This window comes from Otolemur garnettii, unplaced genomic scaffold (assembly GCF_000181295.1).
Source record: "Otolemur garnettii isolate 467f Iridium unplaced genomic scaffold, OtoGar3 scaffold00171, whole genome shotgun sequence".
NCBI classification, from domain to species: domain Eukaryota; kingdom Metazoa; phylum Chordata; class Mammalia; order Primates; family Galagidae; genus Otolemur; species Otolemur garnettii.
Genome location: NW_003852566.1, coordinates 583,179 through 603,372, shown reverse-complemented (window position 1 = coordinate 603,372; position 20,194 = coordinate 583,179). Strand labels below are relative to the sequence as shown.

Sequence of the window (20,194 nt, the reverse complement as noted above, 5' to 3'; positions counted from 1 at the left end):
CTCCTTCTACATCACGCTCTAAATCATCGTCTGAGGAGGATTTGTAAATACTCCAACGTACTCGTTTCGTAATGTATTTGTACAGTGCTACCAAATCATATTGCGTGGCGGAAGGGACCACAACGTCACGCAGTCTCACCTGGCTCTTTGCACTAAGGGCGCCGCCATTTTGAGCAGAAGTGTATCATGGGAATCGCCATTTTACTTGGGCGGGCGGGTGTTTCCGGTTCCTGCGGGGGATCGCTCTTTCTTTTTCTTCTTAGTACCTCGGCTGGAGTGGTCGTGGTGCTTGTCTCTTTGAGCTATCTGTTGCCATCCTCGTCGCTGAGGCGACACTCGCACCCACCGCCACCATGACTGAGCAGATGACCCTTCGTGGCACCCTCAAGGGCCACAATGGGTGGGTAACCCAGATCGCTACTACCCCGCAATTCCCGGACATGATACTGTCCGCCTCTCGAGGTACGGGCTAGGGTGCGGGACAGATTTGGGAGGTAAGGGTTAACGCGTGTGTCGCGTGGCTGGGCCTGGAACGCGCGAGTTGGTGAATCACATTGCAGATGAGGACGCTGAGCCATAAATCAACCTGTAACTGCTGGGAGGATTAGAGAAGTGGGGGCTTTTTTATTTATTTCTTGCCTGTCGTTCCGCAGATGTAACTGTGGGGGGACTTGTGGGCCGGGCGGAGCGGTGATGACCCTAACATGCCATCTGATTGCCCGTGCTGAAATCCAGAGGCTGTTTCTGAGCTGCCGCCCGGTTCTCAGCTTGGTGGGATGTGGGTGGACTTCATGGGGCCTCTGGACTCTCCTCTGGGCCTGCCCTTCCTACCCTCGGTTCTCTCATTCCCTGTGTACCTGACTGCGTCTGGAGGTTTGCTTCCACACTATTTAAAATTGTCCGACACTGGGATCATGTCTGGCTCTTACTCATAAAACTGGAGTGTGGCACGTTTACTGTATCCAATCCTGTAGTGCATAAAGTGACTTTTCTAGCATTAATTACTCGGTTTCTGTCACCCCTCAGAAGTAGTCACAGGAGGCCCTCAAATAATTACTGAATTAGTCTGAGTCTTAGGAAAGAGTATCTATGCTCTCTGGTACCTGAGTTAAATTCTCAGGGTATGGTTTAGCTCTACTTACGGTTTTATTCTGGATAGTGAGTCACTCGGTCTTTGCCTAGTAACTGCTCTTGTAGCCTCCTGTTCCGGCTCTCTTAGGGTCCTTAATTTGTTTTCTTTGTTGACCCATTCACTATGACCTTGACGTCCTCACTAACCTGGTAGGTTAGTTAATGGATTACAGGGTTCCTCATTTGTTTTCCTTTTGTGTTTTACCTGTACGTAGATAAGACCATCATCATGTGGAAGCTGACCAGAGATGAGACTAACTATGGCATCCCGCAGCGTGCTCTCCGGGGCCACTCCCACTTTGTTAGTGATGTGGTCATCTCCTCAGATGGCCAGTTTGCACTCTCAGGCTCCTGGGATGGAACCCTGCGCCTCTGGGACCTCACAACGCAAGTAGCTGCTCATTTGTTCTGGGGAAGTGGGAGAAACCTGGGCAGAAAGGAGGCAGATGGGGTGCCCAGGGGAAATGGGGTCTATCCCAGACTATGAAGCCAAAGCACCTACAGAAGGTAGGTGTGGCTGTTGGGTCTCCTTCCTTTTTCTAGTAACTCCTTTATTTAGTGACTTGGAATTGTTGTGAGGAGCAGTCTGGTTGAACATTTTTGCCAGATGCAGTAGTTTGAATGTTTTGAGAGTTCTGTTCTGGATGGGCAATTGGCAGGTGGAATAGAGGGTCCTGGTGATGACAGATGACATTGTCAGCCAACCCCCACGTGGGAGTGAGGACATGTCCTGCAATTCTGAAGGGATTCTCTGGCATCCTAAGGGCTTGCTGTGATCAGAGTCACTTCCCTGGGTCTTATGAGTGATGCAGTGTGACTGGGACTAGGTCAGGAAAATGATCTTACAAGAAAGTGTTTGTAAAGTCTGTCTGGAGAATGACCAGGTCCTTCTTCTCAGGGGCACCACCACAAGACGATTTGTAGGCCATACAAAGGATGTGCTAAGTGTGGCCTTCTCCTCTGACAACCGGCAGATTGTCTCTGGATCCCGAGATAAAACCATTAAGTTGTGGAACACTTTGGGTGTGTGCAAATACACGGTGCAGGTAAAGTGCAGCCATGGACAGAGGGCATGTGTTCAGGTTCTCTCTCCCCTTCCTCCTTAATCTTTGCCTTAAGTGGGGATTTTAAGTCTTATCAGGAAATTAAAGAGATCTGTTGACATCAGAGGGCTCTCACTTGGTGGGGTGAGGGGGTGGGGTGTGTTGTCTAGAGTTTCAATGGGCAGGACTATTTTCCCTTACTTTCTTTCCATTCTCTAGGATGAGAGCCACTCAGAGTGGGTGTCTTGTGTCCGCTTCTCACCCAACAGCAGCAACCCTATCATTGTCTCTTGTGGCTGGGACAAGCTGGTTAAGGTGAGCTTTGAGTCAGGGCGTGGGACCTTTACCAGCCAGAATGTGCTCCTATAGGCTCCAACTTGGAAGGCTTTGTAGATACCTTCAGTTCAACTTATTTCCTCTTCTGTGTCTGAAGTAACTAATGTTCTCATAGGTCACCACACAGCTTTTGGTACTTACCTTAATCTCAGTTGTCCTTAAGTGGTCAAGGCAAGTTCTTTAACCTTTTTTTTTTTAGTTACATATGGGATGATAAACGGGTATTCAATCCAGGAATACTTTTTAAACAAGGTGCTGCACTTTTTTTGTTGGGCCCAAATCCTAGATCTGCCTGATCCAGAACTAGGCTCCTCACCTGTCAACCCTCTCCATTCATGTAGGTGTGGAATCTGGCTAATTGCAAGCTGAAGACCAATCACATTGGCCACACCGGCTATCTGAACACAGTGACTGTTTCGCCAGATGGGTCCCTCTGTGCTTCTGGAGGCAAGGTATTTTGGAGCCGGAAGTCTTCCTACTTAATAGGGTGTGGTATCATGAGAAGAATACTTGTCTTTAGCTAACATAAGATAAAAAGACAGATTAATTGAAGAATTAGTCGGGTTGATATAGGAGGATAATGAGATAGCAATCCAAGAATAGGTTCCTGATCATTGGTTTCTGGAAATGACATAAAGTCATACTGTTTAAAAGAAAAAGACTGTTTTCTCTAAAGTTGTGTTTCTTAGAGTAATTGACAGCCTCTCAAGAGTGTTAGGATTGCAGGCCCTGAGCCACCTAGTTAACTGTGCTGGCTCTTGTAGGATTGGTGAGGTGTCCTGCATTAAAGGAAAGGCATACAGAAATAAATATTGGTCCTGGGATCATTAGCCTTCAAGAGGCTCGGGGTACAAAGAATGGATTCTGACAGAATTTTGAGATGGGTAGAATTGACATCTGGAAGAGGTTGTGCTGCCCTGACTCACCCTACCTGTCTGTCTAGGATGGCCAGGCCATGCTCTGGGACCTCAATGAAGGCAAGCACCTTTATACGCTAGATGGTGGGGACATCATCAATGCCCTGTGCTTCAGCCCCAACCGCTACTGGCTGTGTGCTGCTACGGGCCCCAGCATCAAGATTTGGGTGAGTGTGGGCTGTGGTTCAGACTGAGTGCCTGGTATACAGGGTGAGCCTAGGCAGTGTTGTGGTCACTGGATGCCGTCTTGACTCCCAGCTAGGAGCCATGCTTCCTGAGTAAGTGGCTAACCTTCACCTGTCGGTAGAGAGCCAGCAAGGTTTCTGTTTCCTAGTTGGGATTTGGAGTGCTGGATGTCCATGTGTAGCAGCTTACTTGGCCTCAGTGTAATTGGCATTTTGGTCTGGATAATCCTTTGTTGTTTAGTGATGTTCTGTGCCCTTCAGGGTGTTACTCATCTCTATCTAGCATGTGCCCTTGAGATGCAGTAACAAACCATTCTTTCCTTCCTAACAGTGGCAACTAAAAATGCCTTATAGGCATAGCCACCTTTCCCCTGTGGGCAAAATCAGCCTCTTAAGACTCTTGAGTTGTAGAAGGGCTTCAGAGAGAGAACCTCTGTCCTGGGTAGAAGTGTGGTTAAGACTGTTTTTTTTTTTTTTTTTTTTTTTTTTTTTATTTTTTTTGAGACAGAGCCTCAAGCTGTCCCCCTGGGTAGAGTGCCGTGGCATTACAGCTCACAGCAACCTCCAACTCCTGGGCTCAAGCGAGTCTCCTGCCTCCGCCTCCCAAGTAGCTGGGACCACAGGCGCCCGCCACAACGCCCGGCTATTTTTTGGTTGCAGCCCTCATTGTTGTTTTTGGCGGGTCCGGGCTGGGGATTCGAACCCGCCACCTTAGGTGTACGTGGCTGGCGCCTTAGCCAGTTGAGCTATAGGCGCCGAGCCAAGACTGTTTTTCCAGGGGGGGCGCCTATGACTCAAAGGAGTAGGGCGCTGGCCCCATATACCGGAGGTGGTGGGTTCAAACCCAGCCCCAGACAAAAACTGCAAAAAAAAAGTGTTTTTCCATATTGCCCTGTTCCCAGGACTTAGAGGGCAAGATCATTGTAGATGAGCTGAAGCAAGAAGTAATCAGTACCAGCAGCAAGGCAGAGCCACCTCAGTGCACCTCTCTGGCATGGTCTGCTGATGGTCAGGTAAGTGATCTGCTCTTTCATGACGCCAACTTTTGTCCCTCTTTGTGTCTTTGGTTTTTGTTTTGAGATGGAGGCCTTTATCTGTTGTTAAAGCCTGGAGTTCAGTGATCTGATAATGTAACCACCTACTCTTTGGGCTTAAGTGATCCTCCCACTTCAGCCTCCTAAGTATGTGGGGCTACAGGTACTATGTCCCCCAGCTTGCCTCCCTCTCAACTGTTAGTGTGCCAGGCACAAGAGCAATATATTTCATATAAAGTAAATGACAAGATTAGCCAGGTTGTAGTACGACCTAGTTAACCATGTCAGTGTGTTTCTGACCACCCAGAGAGAAGGTTGTGATGTAGAGGGCAGTTGTTATCACCCTTCAGTTTATACCTTGATTCATTTGACCACTTTTTAAATGTCAGGATTCTCAACACTGGCTGTTTCTTCCTCTAGAAATATGTGATCACCATCTACAGCCTGGTAGTTAGAATTGTGGGCTTCTTTCTTTTGAAGTGATGGGAGAAAAAGAAAGGCCTTTACTGACACTAGGGGAACTGCAGAATTCATGGCTGACCTATTACTGTCTTTTCTCTCCTGTAGACTCTGTTTGCTGGCTACACGGACAACCTGGTGCGAGTGTGGCAGGTGACCATTGGTACTCGCTAGAAGTTATGGCACAAATAAAAAACTGGTTTGTCTGACTTCTGGAAAAATTTTTTTCTCCAATAAAGAGGCTCCATCCTGTCTACATTGCTTACAGATTAAGAAGTTTAACATTGAGACACTGGCAGCCTGGAAGTTAGGGGATGAAACTTGATGATAAAGTAAACAGGGCTTTGGGGTAAAAATGTCGGTTTGTATGTACATTTTCTTAGGGTTTGGGTGCATTGGATGTGACATTATGGGAGGTCAGTTTCCCAAACCTGCACTGTCCTACATTCCAGTACAATTGACCTACCTGAAGCTTAGGGAAGCTTTTTTTTGAGATAGAACCTCAAGCTGTTGCCCTGGTTAGAGTGCTGTGGCATCACAGCAACCTCTGACTCCAGGGCTCAAGTGATTCTCCTGCCTCTGCCTCCCAAGTAGCTGGGACCACAGGCACCTGGCACAAATGCCTGGCTACTTTCTTGGTTGCACCTATCATTTGGTGGACCCAGGTTGGATTTGAACCTGCCAGCTCAGGTGTATGCAGCTGGGGCCTTAGCTGCCTGAGCCACAGGCACCGAGCCTAAAAGATGCAGAGCCTCAAGCTGTCACCCTAGGAAGAGTGCTGTGACATCACGCTCAGCAACATCCAACTCCTGGGCTTAAGCAATTCTCTTGCCTCAGCCTCCCAAATTGCTGGGACTACAGGCACCTGCCACAAAATAATTTTTTGGTTGCAACCATTGTAGTTTGGCAGGCCTGGCTAGATTTGAACCCGCCAGCTCAGATATATGTGGCTGGCACCTTAGCCGCTTCAGCCACAGGTGCCAGCCAGGGAAAGTTCTTGCATGAGAGGGACCATTTCAACATGGTTGCAGTGAATTTAGGACTAGTAAGCTCCTGAAAATGTCCTGTAATTTCTTGGGGCTTAGATCAAAATGGAGTAATATGGGATGTTTGGGGGGTAGGTTTTAATCTTCAAGGCAAGCAAAGTCTAAGAAATGGTGCTTAATCACTTTTTATAAGTCTATGAATAATTAGATTATAAGTTCTGAATGGTCTAGGAGCATTTTCATAATCAAAACTGGCCCTTCCAAACAGTTGGGTCAGCCTTCACCTTTTAGTCATAATTAAGGATGAATGCCTTATGAACAACTAACTGCCATGTAATTTTAGATTTCAGCCAGACATGAGTGGAATAGCCCTAATACTTGGTTGAGAGGCACAGTACTTGAGTCAAACTACTGTACTGGATTAAAGGTCTGTATTGTGCCCTACTTTCCAGGTTTCTCAGTGGTCTTCAGGCCTTTGGCCTGTTTCAGCAGATAATACCACCTATGTCCTGACAATGATGTTCCAAGGATTTGCCTGGGCTTACGAGTTAGGTGTATGGAGATTCTTCAGGAGCTTCAGTTCTAAAACTTACAAGCTCTGGTACAAGGGAAATGGTAAAATCAAGAGAATGCTGAACGGTCCAGGAAAGAAACTAGGTGCAAAGTATTCAAATAAGAGGGGGTAGATAATTTACAATCCTTGATAATGCCTGATGAAATGAGACTAACCAGTTCTCTGTTCATGCTTCTCACTGGAGGGATAGGCTTGCTCTGGGTAAGTTTGAATTGAGTACAGCTTGTTCCTGCTCATCTAGAGGAACGGACTCAACAAAAGAAGCAAATAAACATTTTATTCCACAACACAACCCACCTTCCCTTTTCCCCAAGAACATGAGTTTACCTCAGCCATCAAAGCAGAGGACAAAAGCTGACAAGTGACAAGGCAAGGGATTATTAGAAAAATAGATTATGCCCAAGCTCTCCTGGGGACCCAAACCCCTGTCCCCAGGCTCCCCTTCAGGGCTTGCCAAATGGAACTAAAGGCATGGGGAGCGGCTGGAAACAGAAAAGCCAACTCCATTTGAATAAAAGGGGGAAAAGGAGCCTGGCAGTTAAAACACCTGGAGGGGTGTAAGATGGAAAGAGCTTTCTTTGCTCCTAGGTTAAGTGCTGGCAAAGGGAAGGGGGAGAAAATAATTTATTGGGTGATGTAATGGTATGTAGTTTCGATCATGGCGACCATTCCAGATCTCTCACTGAAGCTAAATTCTGGCCGGTCTATGGAGGTAGAAATTGGGGATGGAAGGAAAAGTTTAGAATCCTTCCTTCCCCAGGAGAGTAGACTTTTTTATTTCCCAGCTCTACCCTTTGGCCCAGCCTGCCTCCCCCAAACAGCTTCCAAATCTCTTAGCTAAAATTTGTTATCAGAAAATGGAATTTGAACAGGGATGTTGTTGAGTCTTGGCCAAACCCTCCAGCCCTAGAATTGACATCAAGGTTGAAGAGTTGGGGTGGGGAAAAGGAAGTTAGGGAATGAATTACTATCTCCCCTTTTCCCTTCCTCAGACCCCAGGTCAGGGTAGGGCTGGGCTGGGCTGGGCTGGGCTAGGCAAACATGGAGGGAAGGCCAGGCAGCTGTTCTCGTTATCAGGGACCCATGCAGACCTGTTGGACAGACAGGAGGTGAGAGAAGGCCGAGCTGGAGGCCAGGAGGGTTCTTTAGGCTCCTAGAGGGAGAAGCAGGGGCCTGGGGTCAAGGGGGAGCGGGAAGCATAGCAGTAACAAACAGTGGGAGGAGCCTTTGGGCCCCCAAACTTAAATGGGCCACCTTCCACCACCACCCGTCCCCCTAGTGCTGACTAGAGGGGCCCCCACGGGTGGCAGGCTGATCAAGGGCAGAGCTTGATTCGGGTACCCTTTGACAGCACCCGAAAGAAGGGGAAGACTCGCTCGCCCAGGAAGGCAGCTGAGAAGGTGTGCACATGGGCTAGAGTCTCTGCATTGTAGAAGCCTAGGCGCCCAGCCTCATAGTCCAGGTACACGCCAAAGCGGCGAGGTTTCTCGCTTGGGCTTAGTACTGTCTGCTCTGTTGAGCTCTGTGCCTGATAGCGTTTGCCGTTGGTGCCCACACACCATACTTCCCGCTGGAGCAGGGGCTGCTGGGGCAGGTGGAGCCGGCGGCGGCGATGGTGATGGCGTGAGGAGCTGGCATCACCGCTGCCCACAGAGGACCCCCCAGAGCCCACCTTTTCCTTATGATGGGTTGATTCACGGGCAGCGCCCACCGCCCAGCCCCGCCGCCCTCCCACCTCTACCTCCCAGTAGTGCCGGCCAGAGCGGAAGCCCTGGGCCCCCAGTACGCAGCAGTCAGCCGAGAAACGCTTGGGATGGTCAGCAACCTCTTGCCGCCGCTCTGCTAGGCGGACCCCCCGGCGGTCAGGAGACAGCATCAGGGCCGGGTGAGCCGTGTCTGGGTCCAACGTCAGGTCCACTTGGGAGGAGGGGAGGAGAAATATGCCCAGACTGGAACAACTGTTCCCCATCAGCAGCCAACTCCACAGATTCAGCCTTGCCTGCTGTCCATCCCACCTGCCCCTTATCCAGCTCCCCTTGGCTCCTCACACCACCCTAAAGGATGGCCCCAGGTTCCTATGGTCTCCATCTGTCTCTTTACTCTTGCTCCCAGGACACCTGGCAGGTCTGCCCACTGGCTCTGGCTCTTCTTGCCACACCACTGTCTCAAAACTACCCGAGCTAGGACCAACAACCCTTGGCTAGAAACCTTAGATTAGCTGCTCCATCCTGGTTCCCCATACTGCCCCCGGGGCCCAACTTCCCGCAGGACCCAATCTCAGGTGTGTGAAGGGAAAAAAGGCAAAGGAAGGTCGTACAGGTGACCTCCCTACCTCTCGCAGCCTGACAGAACATCCGGCTCATTTTCCTCACGATGGCATCTGTTAGGAAGTCATGGCTATGGGGTTGGCACGGGTCAGGGGACCAGACCTCTGGGGGCTGCCGCTGTACCTCTTCACACCTGGAGGAAGGGGATGGGGCAGGGGGTGGGACCATGATATTCCCAAAGAAAAGAGCAGAAGCTGGGGGAAGGAGAGGAGGGTCCAGGAGGCAGAAACTCAGGTCCTGGGAAAGGAAGGAGAGGAGAGGGATACCCAAGAGAGGCAGGGATGGGCAACCAGATGCCACTGGGTCACAAAGGGTAAAGAGTGGGAACACACCTATTGAAAGTCTCCTTGATGTCCTGGGAATAACAGAAACAAAAAGAGGGAGAGGGAGAAAGAGACAAAGAAAGTGTCAGCTGCACAGAGACAGCTCCTTTCCCCCAGTCTCCAGCCAGAGAAAGGACTGAACTTGAACAGAAGGGAGAAGCAGCACCCTCAAGGCCCTCAAAAAACATGTATCCTTCTCAAGCACCCTTTGTCTCATCACACCTAACTCATCTCACTTGCTGTAGGCCCCAAATAATATTTTCAGAGTATGACTTCTCAACCCTCATTTGCCCTACAACTCTACTTTCCTGCCTTTCATTGGGTTGTCACACAGACCACATGGACATTAACTCTGTCTCCAGCCTCAAAAAATGTTTTTGGTCTTCAGATTAAACTATTGTGGGTTTTTCCCAGTGAGAAAACAGGCAGCTCTGGACAGGCGTCTAGTAAGTACTGCCTGACAGAGCCACATAGGGTGCTAGGGGAGATGAGGGTGGTGGGGGAACAGGGAGGGGGAAGGGGGGGGACAGTGCTCACCTGGAGCAACCGCAGGCCCCCCTGCTGGCTCCGCTCCTGGGCTTCTGTCAGCAGGCGGCTCAGCTGGGCAGCCTGCTCTGCAAGCCGGCTGGCTGCCGCACCTGCACGCCCCAGCTGGACTTCATGCATTTCTCGGAGGCGCCGCTCCAACCCTGCCTGTTCTTCAGCCAGAAACCGTGTCAGACGCCCAAACTCTGAAGCCACAGCTGCCAGCTCTGATTTCATCTGGCTCTGGAATGATGCAAAGGGGATGATAGATACCACCTCAACACTCAGGAAGATAAACTTCTAGCTTTGTACCTGCTGCCTCTCAATCCAAGTAAAGGAGCACTGCATTCTCCGAGTCCAACAAAGACCTGGGAGTGGGAAGAAGCCCCATCTCCTTTCCTACCTCCTGGCCTTACCAAGTACCACCAAATTCACTGGTACCAAATTCACAAACCTTTGCCTGGAAGACGTCTCTCCATCTGGCCTACCTACTTTGACTCACCCTTCAGGTCTAAGCTTAAATATTCCTAGAGGAGCCTTCCCTCCCCACTACAGATCTAAATCAGGATCATCTCCATAAATACCACCATATCTCTTCATGGCACACAAAACACTGGAATGCTGTGTTTACACTGTAATATCTTTTAACATTTTCCCCAGCTACAGCATAAGCTCCCGCTGGCAGGGACTGGGAATGTCTTTGTTTGCCATAGTGTCCTTGGATTCTGGCATAGCACCAACTAGAGTAGGCACAGGTAAGAATTTTGGAAATGGGCTTGGTGCCCATAACACAGTGGTTAGGGCACTGGCCACATGCACCGGGGCTGGTGGGTTTGAACCCAGCCAGGGCCTGCTAAACAACAATGACAACTACAACAAAAAAATAGCAGGGCATTGTGGCAGGCGCCTATAGTCCCAGCTACTTGGGAGGCTGAGGCAAGAGAATCACTTGAGCTCAAGAGTCTGAGTTTGCTATGAGCTGTGACGCCATGGCATTCTACTGAGGGCGACATGGTAAGACTGTCTCAAAAAATAAAAAATAAGAATTTTTGAAATGAAATGAATATATGATTCAGGAATTAAAACATGAAGTTAGGGTCCTGACTATACCTCTAGTCACAGTGACTCTGGTTAAGTCATCTAAACCCCCTAGATGAGGGATCACCAAACTTTTTTTGTGAAGTTCCAGATGGTGAATATTTTATGCTTTTTGGGCCAAGAGGTAAAATCAAGGGTATACAGGTACTTAATATCCTGTAACAGAAAACACTTCTGTCCAGTCCCACTCCATTTGCCTGGTCTGGGCCATCCTGGGTGGTAGTCAGACATTTTTTATCATGTTACTACCAGCTGCAGACATTCTCTGGACAAAGAGTAACAAATAGGTCAGAGTGGGTTGGTGGTCCTGGCTAGCCAGGAGTGAGGGAAACAGCCACAAGTTTCACTCTCTGCCCCAGTGACACTCAGATGCTAGCACATTTTTCTCTGTACCCCAAAGAGTCCAAAAGCATCAACTTGGTCAGCTGGCCAAAGGCAGGATGACCACCCTGCTCCTAGGCTCAGATTCTACCACTCAGTGCCTGGCAGAGTCCTCTTTTTTTTGAGACAGAGCCCCTGGGTAAAGTGCCGTGGCATCACAGCTCACAACAACCTCCAACTCCAGGGCTCCAGCAAGTGTCCTGCCTCAGCCTCCCAAGTAGCTGGGACCATAGGCACCTGCCACAATGCTCGGCTATCTTTTGGTTGTAGCTGTCATTGTTGTTTGGTGGGCCCGGGCTGGATTTGAACCCGCCACCTTAGGTGTATGTGGCTGGCGCCTTAGCCACTTGAGCCACAAGCACCGAGCCCCTCAAACTTTTTAAACAGGGGGCCAGTTCACTGTCCCTCAGACCATTGGAGGGCCGGACTGCGGGCCCCGGGACAAGTCAGCAGCTAAGCAGGATGGGCAGTCCTAGGTGGGCTGCATGTGGCCCGCAGGTCATAGTTTGAGGATGCCTGCCTTAACATGTAGGTAGTGATGAGCATAAGCCCTGGGATGGCAAAGCCCAGCCAATGGTCAGGGAGGCAAGTGCCAGAAGGGAAGAGGGACAAAAGAGGATGTGCTAGTTTGGTCTCTGAAACTCACGGTGCCAGCGCATTTCAACAGGTGCAAACATTGAAGAAAATATCCAAAAAAGACTCCTTGGGAATAGCTGAGCAATAATGAAGAGAAGAGCTGCGAAACACTGGACTATGATAGTCTCTGCAATGCTAATATTCACTAATTCCTCCCTCCTACCAAAGATGCTTGGGCTCGTCCTCAGTCAGAGCAAGAGGTCCCAAGACAACACTCCTCTCACTCTCAGGCTGCTCTGCCACCGCCAGCATCTGTTCTGGGACCCAGGAGCTTCTCTGATGGCTGCTATGGAGATCTGCCTTGCCTTCTTAAGGCTCTGGGTTGAGGTATCCAGGTAGAAAGCCTTGGGCCAACACCTGACCCCCCCCACCCCCCCAGTCTAGGCCTTAGTTTATACTCTCCATTTTGGAACCTAGGAACCAACATGCCTCCTGACCCTCAAGGCCCTCCTTTCCACAGGGCCTGGAGACGATTTCTACCCCACTCACAGGTGTGGGACCTCTGCAGGGGACCTAGTCACCACTTGTGAGAGTGGGCTGCCCTACCTTCCTTCCCTAACCACAGGATCAGTCAGCCCTTACCAGGGATACTTGCCTACCTTCAGCTCTGTCACCCTCCTCTCCTCCTTGGCCTTCATCTTCTGCACAGCCTCCAGGTGCTTCCTCAGAGGCTCCACGTGGCCCTGTAGTTTGGCCTGAGGGAATGGGAAATGAAAAGTTAGACAATGGGGGCTGGGAGAGGCAACGGCTCCTTCAGAGCCCACCTCTCTAATCCTTCCTATAGCAGGTTGGGGCTCAAAGCCTGATACCCACAGCACTGGTATCAAATGACCATCATACTCCCTCTTCCCCTTTCTTCTTCCAGCAGGGGCCTCCAAACCTCCCTGTATTGACATGAAGAAGCCTTGTGGTAGTCTCTAAAGGTGGGATCCTTAAGACTAGAGAGCCCCACACTCAAAGTTGGGGTGGACATGACTTGAGCCCTCACCATACTGAGTTTTTCCATACCAGTGTCCCCGCCATTGGTCCCTGCCCTCTCATAGTCAATCTTCCCCATGATTTTCATCTCTAAATACTTCTCTGATGATTTTGTGCTTGTGCTAAAAATCCTTCCTCCTGACGCCCCAAGGACCTCCCTCCTCTTAGGACCTACAGAAACTGACTACCCCTTTCACAGATCTTTGCTGTCTCCTCTTCAGGGGACCTAGACACCACTTGTGAGATGGACAGCTCTACCTTCCTTATCTGACGACAGGAACAGCCAGTGGTCCTGACCACTTTTAAGATATCAACCCTCCACTTCTGGCCTTATCTCCTGAACCCACAACTTCCACACAGACTCTTAGGTTTAGCCACAGAAAACTACTTGCTGTTTCCTCAGTACAATCCTATGTGTTCCCTCTGCCTCAGACTGGCCTTCTCCACTTGGTCCAAAGTACTCTTCTCCTAAAACCCAGCTCCTTGACCACAGCTCTGACCCTCCCCACCTCCCAACTTCCTCTGTGATCCCAAGGAATATCAAATAAAATGTATACACTACCCTCATACCAATAATCGATAAGTGTGCCTCCCCCAGGACACTGTGGAGTCCCTGCCCCCACTTATTTTAATTTCTGTAGTTTTCTCTGCCCACCTGCTTTCTCTTCCATGCTGTTATTTGCTAAAAGGAACACAAAAACAAAAACCCTCTCAGAATTCCTAAAGTTATAACTTTCACAGCCAACAGGATGTAAGCTCTGTGTTCCAACAATGTTTACCCAAATCTTTTTCTTTAAAGGACTGTTAGAGACCAGAATAGGTGAAATAAGCCCTGACTTGCTCTTTTCCTTTGTATGTCTTACACTGGCCTTTCTCCCTCTTTTTCCTTGAGGAATACTAGGGAGAAGAGCTCAAGCCTGGACCCAGTGAGGTGACCTGAGGCTGGCCATGCTTCCAGTTTCCTCAGCTTAGAGTGAGATCAGCATCAGTACATGTTATCCAGTGTTTAATCTAGGCTTTAAGCTGCCAGTGACATCCTGATAATAACCCTTGCCCTAAAGAGGTTATTGATCAGGGTAGAAAAGACAGTTGTTGCACAGGATAAGTGGTCATAGAAAAAAATTACAGTAATAGTGAAATTACAGTCAATCCAGAATATGAAAATAGCATATATTACACAAAATATAACCGTTTTTTTTCTTTTTTTTTTAAAGAGACAGAGTCTCACTTTATCACCCTTGGTAGAGTGCTGTGAAATCACAGCTCATAGCAACCTCAAACTCCTTCCTGAGCATAAGCAATTCTCTTGTCTCAGCCTCCCAAGTAGCTGGGACTACAGGCGCACACCAGAACGCCTGGCTATTTTTTTGTTGCAGTTTGGCCAGGGCCGAGTTCAAACCCACCACCTTCGGTATATGGGGCTTGCGCCCTACCCATTGAGCCACAGGCACCGCCCACAAAATGTAACCTTTTGATAATACTTTCTATTTGTCTAGGGTCAATTTCTACTCCATTAATTCAGAATCTATGTTTAAATTTACCATTTAATATTTTTCCTAAATCGCTGACAAAAAAATTCATTAGCAAAAATACAAATACAGTAATATTTAATAAAAAAATTTCAAGGAAATTTGTTTAAGAGGTTTATTTATATACTATTTGTGTATAAAGAAATATTTCTACAAAACAATACTGTATATCAAGCCAGTGCTTGCTAGTATATGTATCTGAAAAGAATGAAACAGGCCAGATGTGGCGGCTCACACCTCTAATTCTAGCATAGCCAGAGGATCCCTTGAGCTCCAGAGTTTGAGACAGCCTGAGCAAGAGGGAGACCCTGTAATTCACCTCTAAAAAAACAAAACAAAACAAACAAACAAAAAAATTAGCCAGGCATTGTGGTGGGTACCTGTAATCCCAACTACTCAAGAGGCTGACATAGGAAGACTGCTTCCTAATCACAGTCTGAAGTTGTTGTGAGCTAGGCCTGGACGAGAGTAAGACTCTGTCTTCAAAACAAAACAACCAACCAACCAACCAACCAACCAAACAAAAAATACATATATACTACCTGCCTATAAAATAGCCCAAAAGTAGGCCAGTCCCAGTAGCTCAGACCTGTAATCCTAACTCTCTAGGAGGCTGAAGTGAATGGAATATTTGAGCTCAGGAGTTTGAGACCAGCCTGATCAAGAGTGAGACCCCATCTTTACTAAAAATAGAAAAATTATGCTTGGCACCTGTAGCTCTAGTGCCTAGGGCACCAGCCACATACACCAGAGCTGGTGGGTTAGAATCCAGCTGGGCCTGCCAAACAATGACAACTATAACCAAAAAATAGCTGGGCATTGTGGTGGGCTACTTGGGAGGCTGAGGCAAAAGAATCGCTTATGCCCAAGTTTGAGGTTGCTGTAAGCTGTGATACCAGGGCACTCTACCCAGGGTGACAGCTTGAGACTCTGTCTAAAAAAAAAAAAAAGAATGAAAAATTAGCTAGGTGTTGTGATGGATGCCAGTAGTCCCACTACTTGATAGGCTGAGGGAGAAGGCTCACTTGAGCCCACAAGCTTGAGCTTGCTGTGAGTTATGATGCCACTGCACTCTATCAAGGGCGTCAAAGTGGGACTCATCCAAAAAAAAAAAAAAAAAAGCCTAAGGCCAGGTGTGGTGGCTCATACCTGTAATCCTAGCACTCTGGGAGGTCGAGGTAGATGAGATTGCTTGAGCTCACAGGTTCAAGACCAGCCTGAGCCAGAGTGAGATCTCATTTCTATAAATAGCTGGGCATCGAGGCAGGCACCTGTAGTCCCAGCTACTCTGGAGGGTGAGATAAGAGAATAGGCTGAGCCCAAGAGTTTGAGGTTGCTGTAAGCAATAACGCCACAGCACCCTACTGAGGGCAACAAAAGTGAGACTCTGTCTCAAAAAAAAAAAAAAAATAGCCTAAAAGTCACTCAATTTACTTCTATATAATAAAACTTACATTTTACATTTGCTGATCAGTTAATGTCAAGATTAAGTATGTGTATCTGGCGTCACAAATTGGAGAGCCCAGTAATTAAGAAAAGGGATTAAGAGTTCTTTTAATTCCTCACCCACTTCAGAACCTAAATAATACAAGATTTCCAGCCAGCATTCAACAACTTTGTCTAATCCAAATTAAAATCCAGTTAAGGATGGCGCCTGTGGCTCAAAGTGGTACACCGGCCCCAAATACTGGAGGTGGTGGGTTCAAACCTGGCCCAGCCAAAACCTGTAAAATCCAGTTAAAAGAGCTTTTGACAAGTCCGTATCAAGGTAAACAGTGAAACCCCCATGGGTAGTCTACCCCCAGTTCCAGTTAACAAAGTAAATGCACATGATATGATAGTTATGTTAATTTGGAACCAAGGGGATATAAAAGGGGAAGGAAAAAACAGAGCTCACAACTTCCACTAAAAATGTGGGCCTAGGCTGGGCAAGATGCTCACGCCTATAATCCTGCCCTCTGGATGGCCAACATGGGTGGATCCCTTGAGCTCAGGAGTTTGAGACCAGCCTGAGCAAGAGTGAGACCCTGTCGTCTACTAAATATAGAAAAAGTAGCTGGATGTTGTGGCGGGTTCCTGTAGTCCTAGCTACTTGGGAAGCTGAGGCAGGAGGATCACTTGAGCCCTGGAATTTGAGGTTGCTATGAGCAATGACACCATAGCACTCTACCCAGGGCAACAGAATGAGACTCTGTCCAAAAAAAATAAATTAAAAAAAAAAAAGGGGGAAGCCTAACAGGCAGTCAAGTGATTCCCAGGCTAGACTGGGCTTTCTAAAGCTATTCTTACCCCTGCTGATTCACAAACTCTAATAACCCACTGTACTTTTAAAAATCTACCCTAGTAATTCCGACAATCGGCCAGGTTTTACAATCATTGTATGTAAGGAATAGTTACTTGTGGTGAGGTGATGCAAGTTTGTCTTAGCTGTGTCAGAACTGAGAAGCCACAGTCACATTACTCTAAAATTGGAGTAATCTGCTTGGCACCCATAGCTCAGTGGTTGCAGTGCCGGCCACATACACCTGGGCTGCTAAACAACAACAGCAACAACAAAAATAGCCGGGCATTGTGGCAGGCACCTGTAGTCCCAGCTCCTTGGGAGGCTGAAGCAAAAGAATCACTTATGCATGAGAGTTTGAGGTTTCACCGCATTCTACAGAGGGTGACATAGTGAAACTCTGTCTTGTCTCAAATAAATAAAATAAAATAGGTGTAATGATGATAATACCTAAATGAAATTACTGTAGGAATCAGAAGGAGTAAAAACAGTCAAAAAACAAAACAGCTTTGTGCAGCTCTCCTCCTCCTGGCCCTCATACTTTAAACCCATCCAGGCCTCCACTAAGTAGTGCCATTTGTATGTGTGCTGGCTGTCTCACAGACAGATCACCTTTATAATATATTCAAAGACAATCACAAGTAGGAGGCAAGACATTAGCCAAACCAGAATTGACTCCAACAAAAAAGGTCACAAGTCAGAAAAGTCAAACCACTACATCCAAATGGTGGTGATGTTGTTACTGTACACCAGGGAGAGGGACGGTAATAATCATCATTTAGTAATGATGTATGGCCCCACATACAATACTTAAAACCTCTGTTTCCCAGTCCGTAAAATGGAAATGTAAAGCATCAAACTCAAAGGGTTGCTCTGAGTTGTAATGACACAGTCTGTGGAAAGTGCCTATACATAAATGTCCAGTAATTATTAACTATCAATCCTGGAGAAATTCAAGTTCAAAGACATAACCAAGATTTGACAGTAAGTGCAGAGCCAGGTCTTCTGTCTCAAAAGCCCCTTTACTGGTCTGTACAGCAGAAAAATGAAGACCCAACAACGAAAGTCCTTGAGTAGAGAACCAAGCTATATGATGGGAATGGGTGGGGAAGTTAGTGGGAAGCAAGCACAGGGCCTTTGAGTCTCACACTAGTACTCATTTCTATGCTACTGCTCAGAGCCCTTCCTTGTCCTCTGAGGGCCCCAGTTCTTTCTATCTCTACTTGTCTCAGTCAAACACCTAGCAGAAAATGAGACTGAGGGTGAAGCTCTAGGGACCTGTCACTTGCACTCTAACACTCTGGGGACAGTGGAAGTGTGAAACAGCAGTAGCTTGCTCCTGGGAAGATGAAACCCAGTGATCTGGCATCACTGGCTTTCAGCTATTCGCTTTGAGGAAGCCACCTTTTTCTGATCTTCTTAGTCTGCATTCTAACCCACCTTGACACCCGTAGTGCTTAGTTAAGGAGAATCAGCTCACTAGTAGAGGAGGTTCTTTGGGGGACCCCGGGTTCCTTACATTCTGTCCACCCCACTAAAGTCCCATCTTCTCACTTGACTTCTCTCACCTTGTACTCCTGCACCACTTCCTCCAAAGGCACCACGCTGTGCTGTTTGTGGCTCCTAGACTCCCGACACACCACACAGATGGCCTCTTCGTCCACCTCACAGAAGAGTTTCAGGGCTTCTTGGTGTTTGGGACAGATGCCCTGCTCATTCACACGGCTCCCTCGACCGGGGGTCGGGTGCATCTGTCGAATCACCTGGACCATGTTGGCCAGCTGCAAGTTGGGGCGGAAGCTCCGCCGAGGAAAGCTCTTTCGGCACTGCGGGCAGGTGAAGCACCTCCGAGGGGCTGGAGGCGGAGGCAGTGGGGTGACGGGGTCTAGCTCTTCTTCCTCGTCCTCCTCCAGCACTTCCTCCTCGTCCTCTTCATCCTCTCCCCCCAGGTCCTCCTCCATGTCCTCAAAGTAGTAGTCCAGGTCTTCTTCCTCGTCCTCCTCCTCCCACACGTAATCCATGTTGTCCCAATTGGACCCGCCCATGCCACTGGTCCAGAAAACACCCTCCTCTTCCTCCTCGACCTCCTCCTCCATGTCGCCCTCGTAGTCTTCATCTCGCATAGGGGTGTCCCACCCCCCGCCGGCTCCCACAGCCTCCACTTCCTCTTCTTCACCGTCCTCCTCCTCCTCCCGGTCTAACTCTTCCCTGTCCTCCTCATCCTCCCCGCCCCACAACTGGGTTACACACACTCGGCAGAAGTTGTGCCCACAGCCGATGGATACGGGGTCGGTGAAGTAATCGAGGCAGATGGCGCACACCGCCTCCTCCTGAAGGGTCTGCACAGGGTTGGGTGTCATGGCAACGGCAGCCATCTTAGTGTCCAGTCAGCCAGTGTAGATGTGCGGTGGGGGGGTGGGGGCGGGGGGGTCTTCCCTCTCAGACGCCCTGGCGACCCGGCCCCACCCCCAGCCCTGGCTTTCCACACCTCGCTTCAAGCGCTGCCAGAGAACGTCCTCCCGACAACCCACTCTTCCACACAAGAGTTCCCTACTCCCAAACGAAAATCGTGTCTCTGCGAGGGGAGGGGACAGAGCTGAGCGCCACCGCCAGGCCCCTCAGGCGGCCTTGAGTGCAAATCTGCCCTAACGCTACCTTGGCCTCCTCATAAACCCCCGCCCCACCTCACTTCCTGGCCCCGCCCCTGGCTTCCGGCCTCGCTCCCAACACTTCCGGCGTCTGCACGCCGTCCAAGCTTGCGAGTTCCCTTTGCGCTCGTGCGACGCCCCCTTCTTCCCCGCCGGGCCCCAGGGCGACAGGAAACCGCGAGGAGACGCTCTAGCCGGCACTTGGGAGCAGGGCGGATAGGCTAGGACGGTGGAGGCCCACGTCTCTGTGATGCAGGGCAGCTGGGAATGCAGCAGACACCACAGAAGGATCGCCCACCCCCATCCCCCGCCACTTGGGACAAACTTCGGCGAGCTGTGGGGGCATTTGGTGGCTGTCTGCTTTTGGTGCTATGACTGCATCGTCCTGGCGCCATCCTACCGATCAGACACGAATGACTGCAGCAGGGACTCCCTACAGCTGGCGCCGGAAGCGGAGGGGAGGGCCTCTGAGAACACTGAAGTTCTTCCTGCCCTTTTTAACGGCGGACTTCGTGGTTGAGGACCCTTGAGTCCCTCTGAGTGTGTTAGAGGCGGGGCCGGGGACTTCCCAACTTCCCCCAACTTAGTTGGCATTTCCACACCTAGTTTAGAAATTGTCAATCGGTTGCTGTCAGGTTGTTCGGATGAACTTTCCAGACTACCCATCAATAAAGGAATAGTGACAAGTCAAACGCTTTAGCTGTAAAGAAGGATTCTTCAAGATGCATTCCCAAGTAAAAAAAAAAAAAAGTAGAAGTTGAAGTAGAGTATACTCGAACTGTGGAAAAAAGAGGGAGGGCGTT

General features: G+C 49.0%; 2 protein-coding genes and 2 non-coding genes across 4 annotated transcripts; 3 read left to right on the top strand and 1 right to left on the bottom strand.

Annotated features, from left to right (window-relative positions):
• The first annotated feature begins 197 nt into the window (after positions 1 to 197).
• On the top strand, positions 198 to 5,315 carry RACK1 (receptor for activated C kinase 1). The gene is made up of 8 exons (XM_003800179.3): positions 198 to 462; positions 1,347 to 1,518; positions 2,030 to 2,177; positions 2,394 to 2,489; positions 2,852 to 2,962; positions 3,454 to 3,594; positions 4,515 to 4,625; positions 5,214 to 5,315. Exons 1-8 carry the CDS (start codon positions 354 to 356, stop codon positions 5,277 to 5,279), a joined length of 954 nt encoding a protein of 317 aa, XP_003800227.1. The 5' UTR covers positions 198 to 353; the 3' UTR covers positions 5,280 to 5,315.
• Positions 685 to 752, top strand: LOC111728582. The gene has a single exon (XR_002775834.1). It is a non-coding gene; the product is annotated as a small nucleolar RNA SNORD95 (small nucleolar RNA).
• Positions 1,802 to 1,880, top strand: LOC111728589. Its single transcript, XR_002775840.1, has one exon. It is a non-coding gene; the product is annotated as a small nucleolar RNA SNORD96 family (small nucleolar RNA).
• Positions 5,316 to 6,924: 1,609 nt separating the features above from the next.
• Positions 6,925 to 19,438, bottom strand: TRIM41 (tripartite motif containing 41). The gene is given in 9 exon segments (XM_012811631.2): positions 6,925 to 7,369; positions 7,757 to 7,770; positions 7,772 to 7,818; positions 8,407 to 8,582; positions 8,998 to 9,125; positions 9,325 to 9,347; positions 9,853 to 10,083; positions 12,555 to 12,650; positions 18,312 to 19,438. Coding segments are annotated over 9 exon segments (1,602 nt in total). The 5' UTR covers positions 19,119 to 19,438; the 3' UTR covers positions 6,925 to 7,289.
• Positions 19,439 to 20,194: the final 756 nt, after the last annotated feature.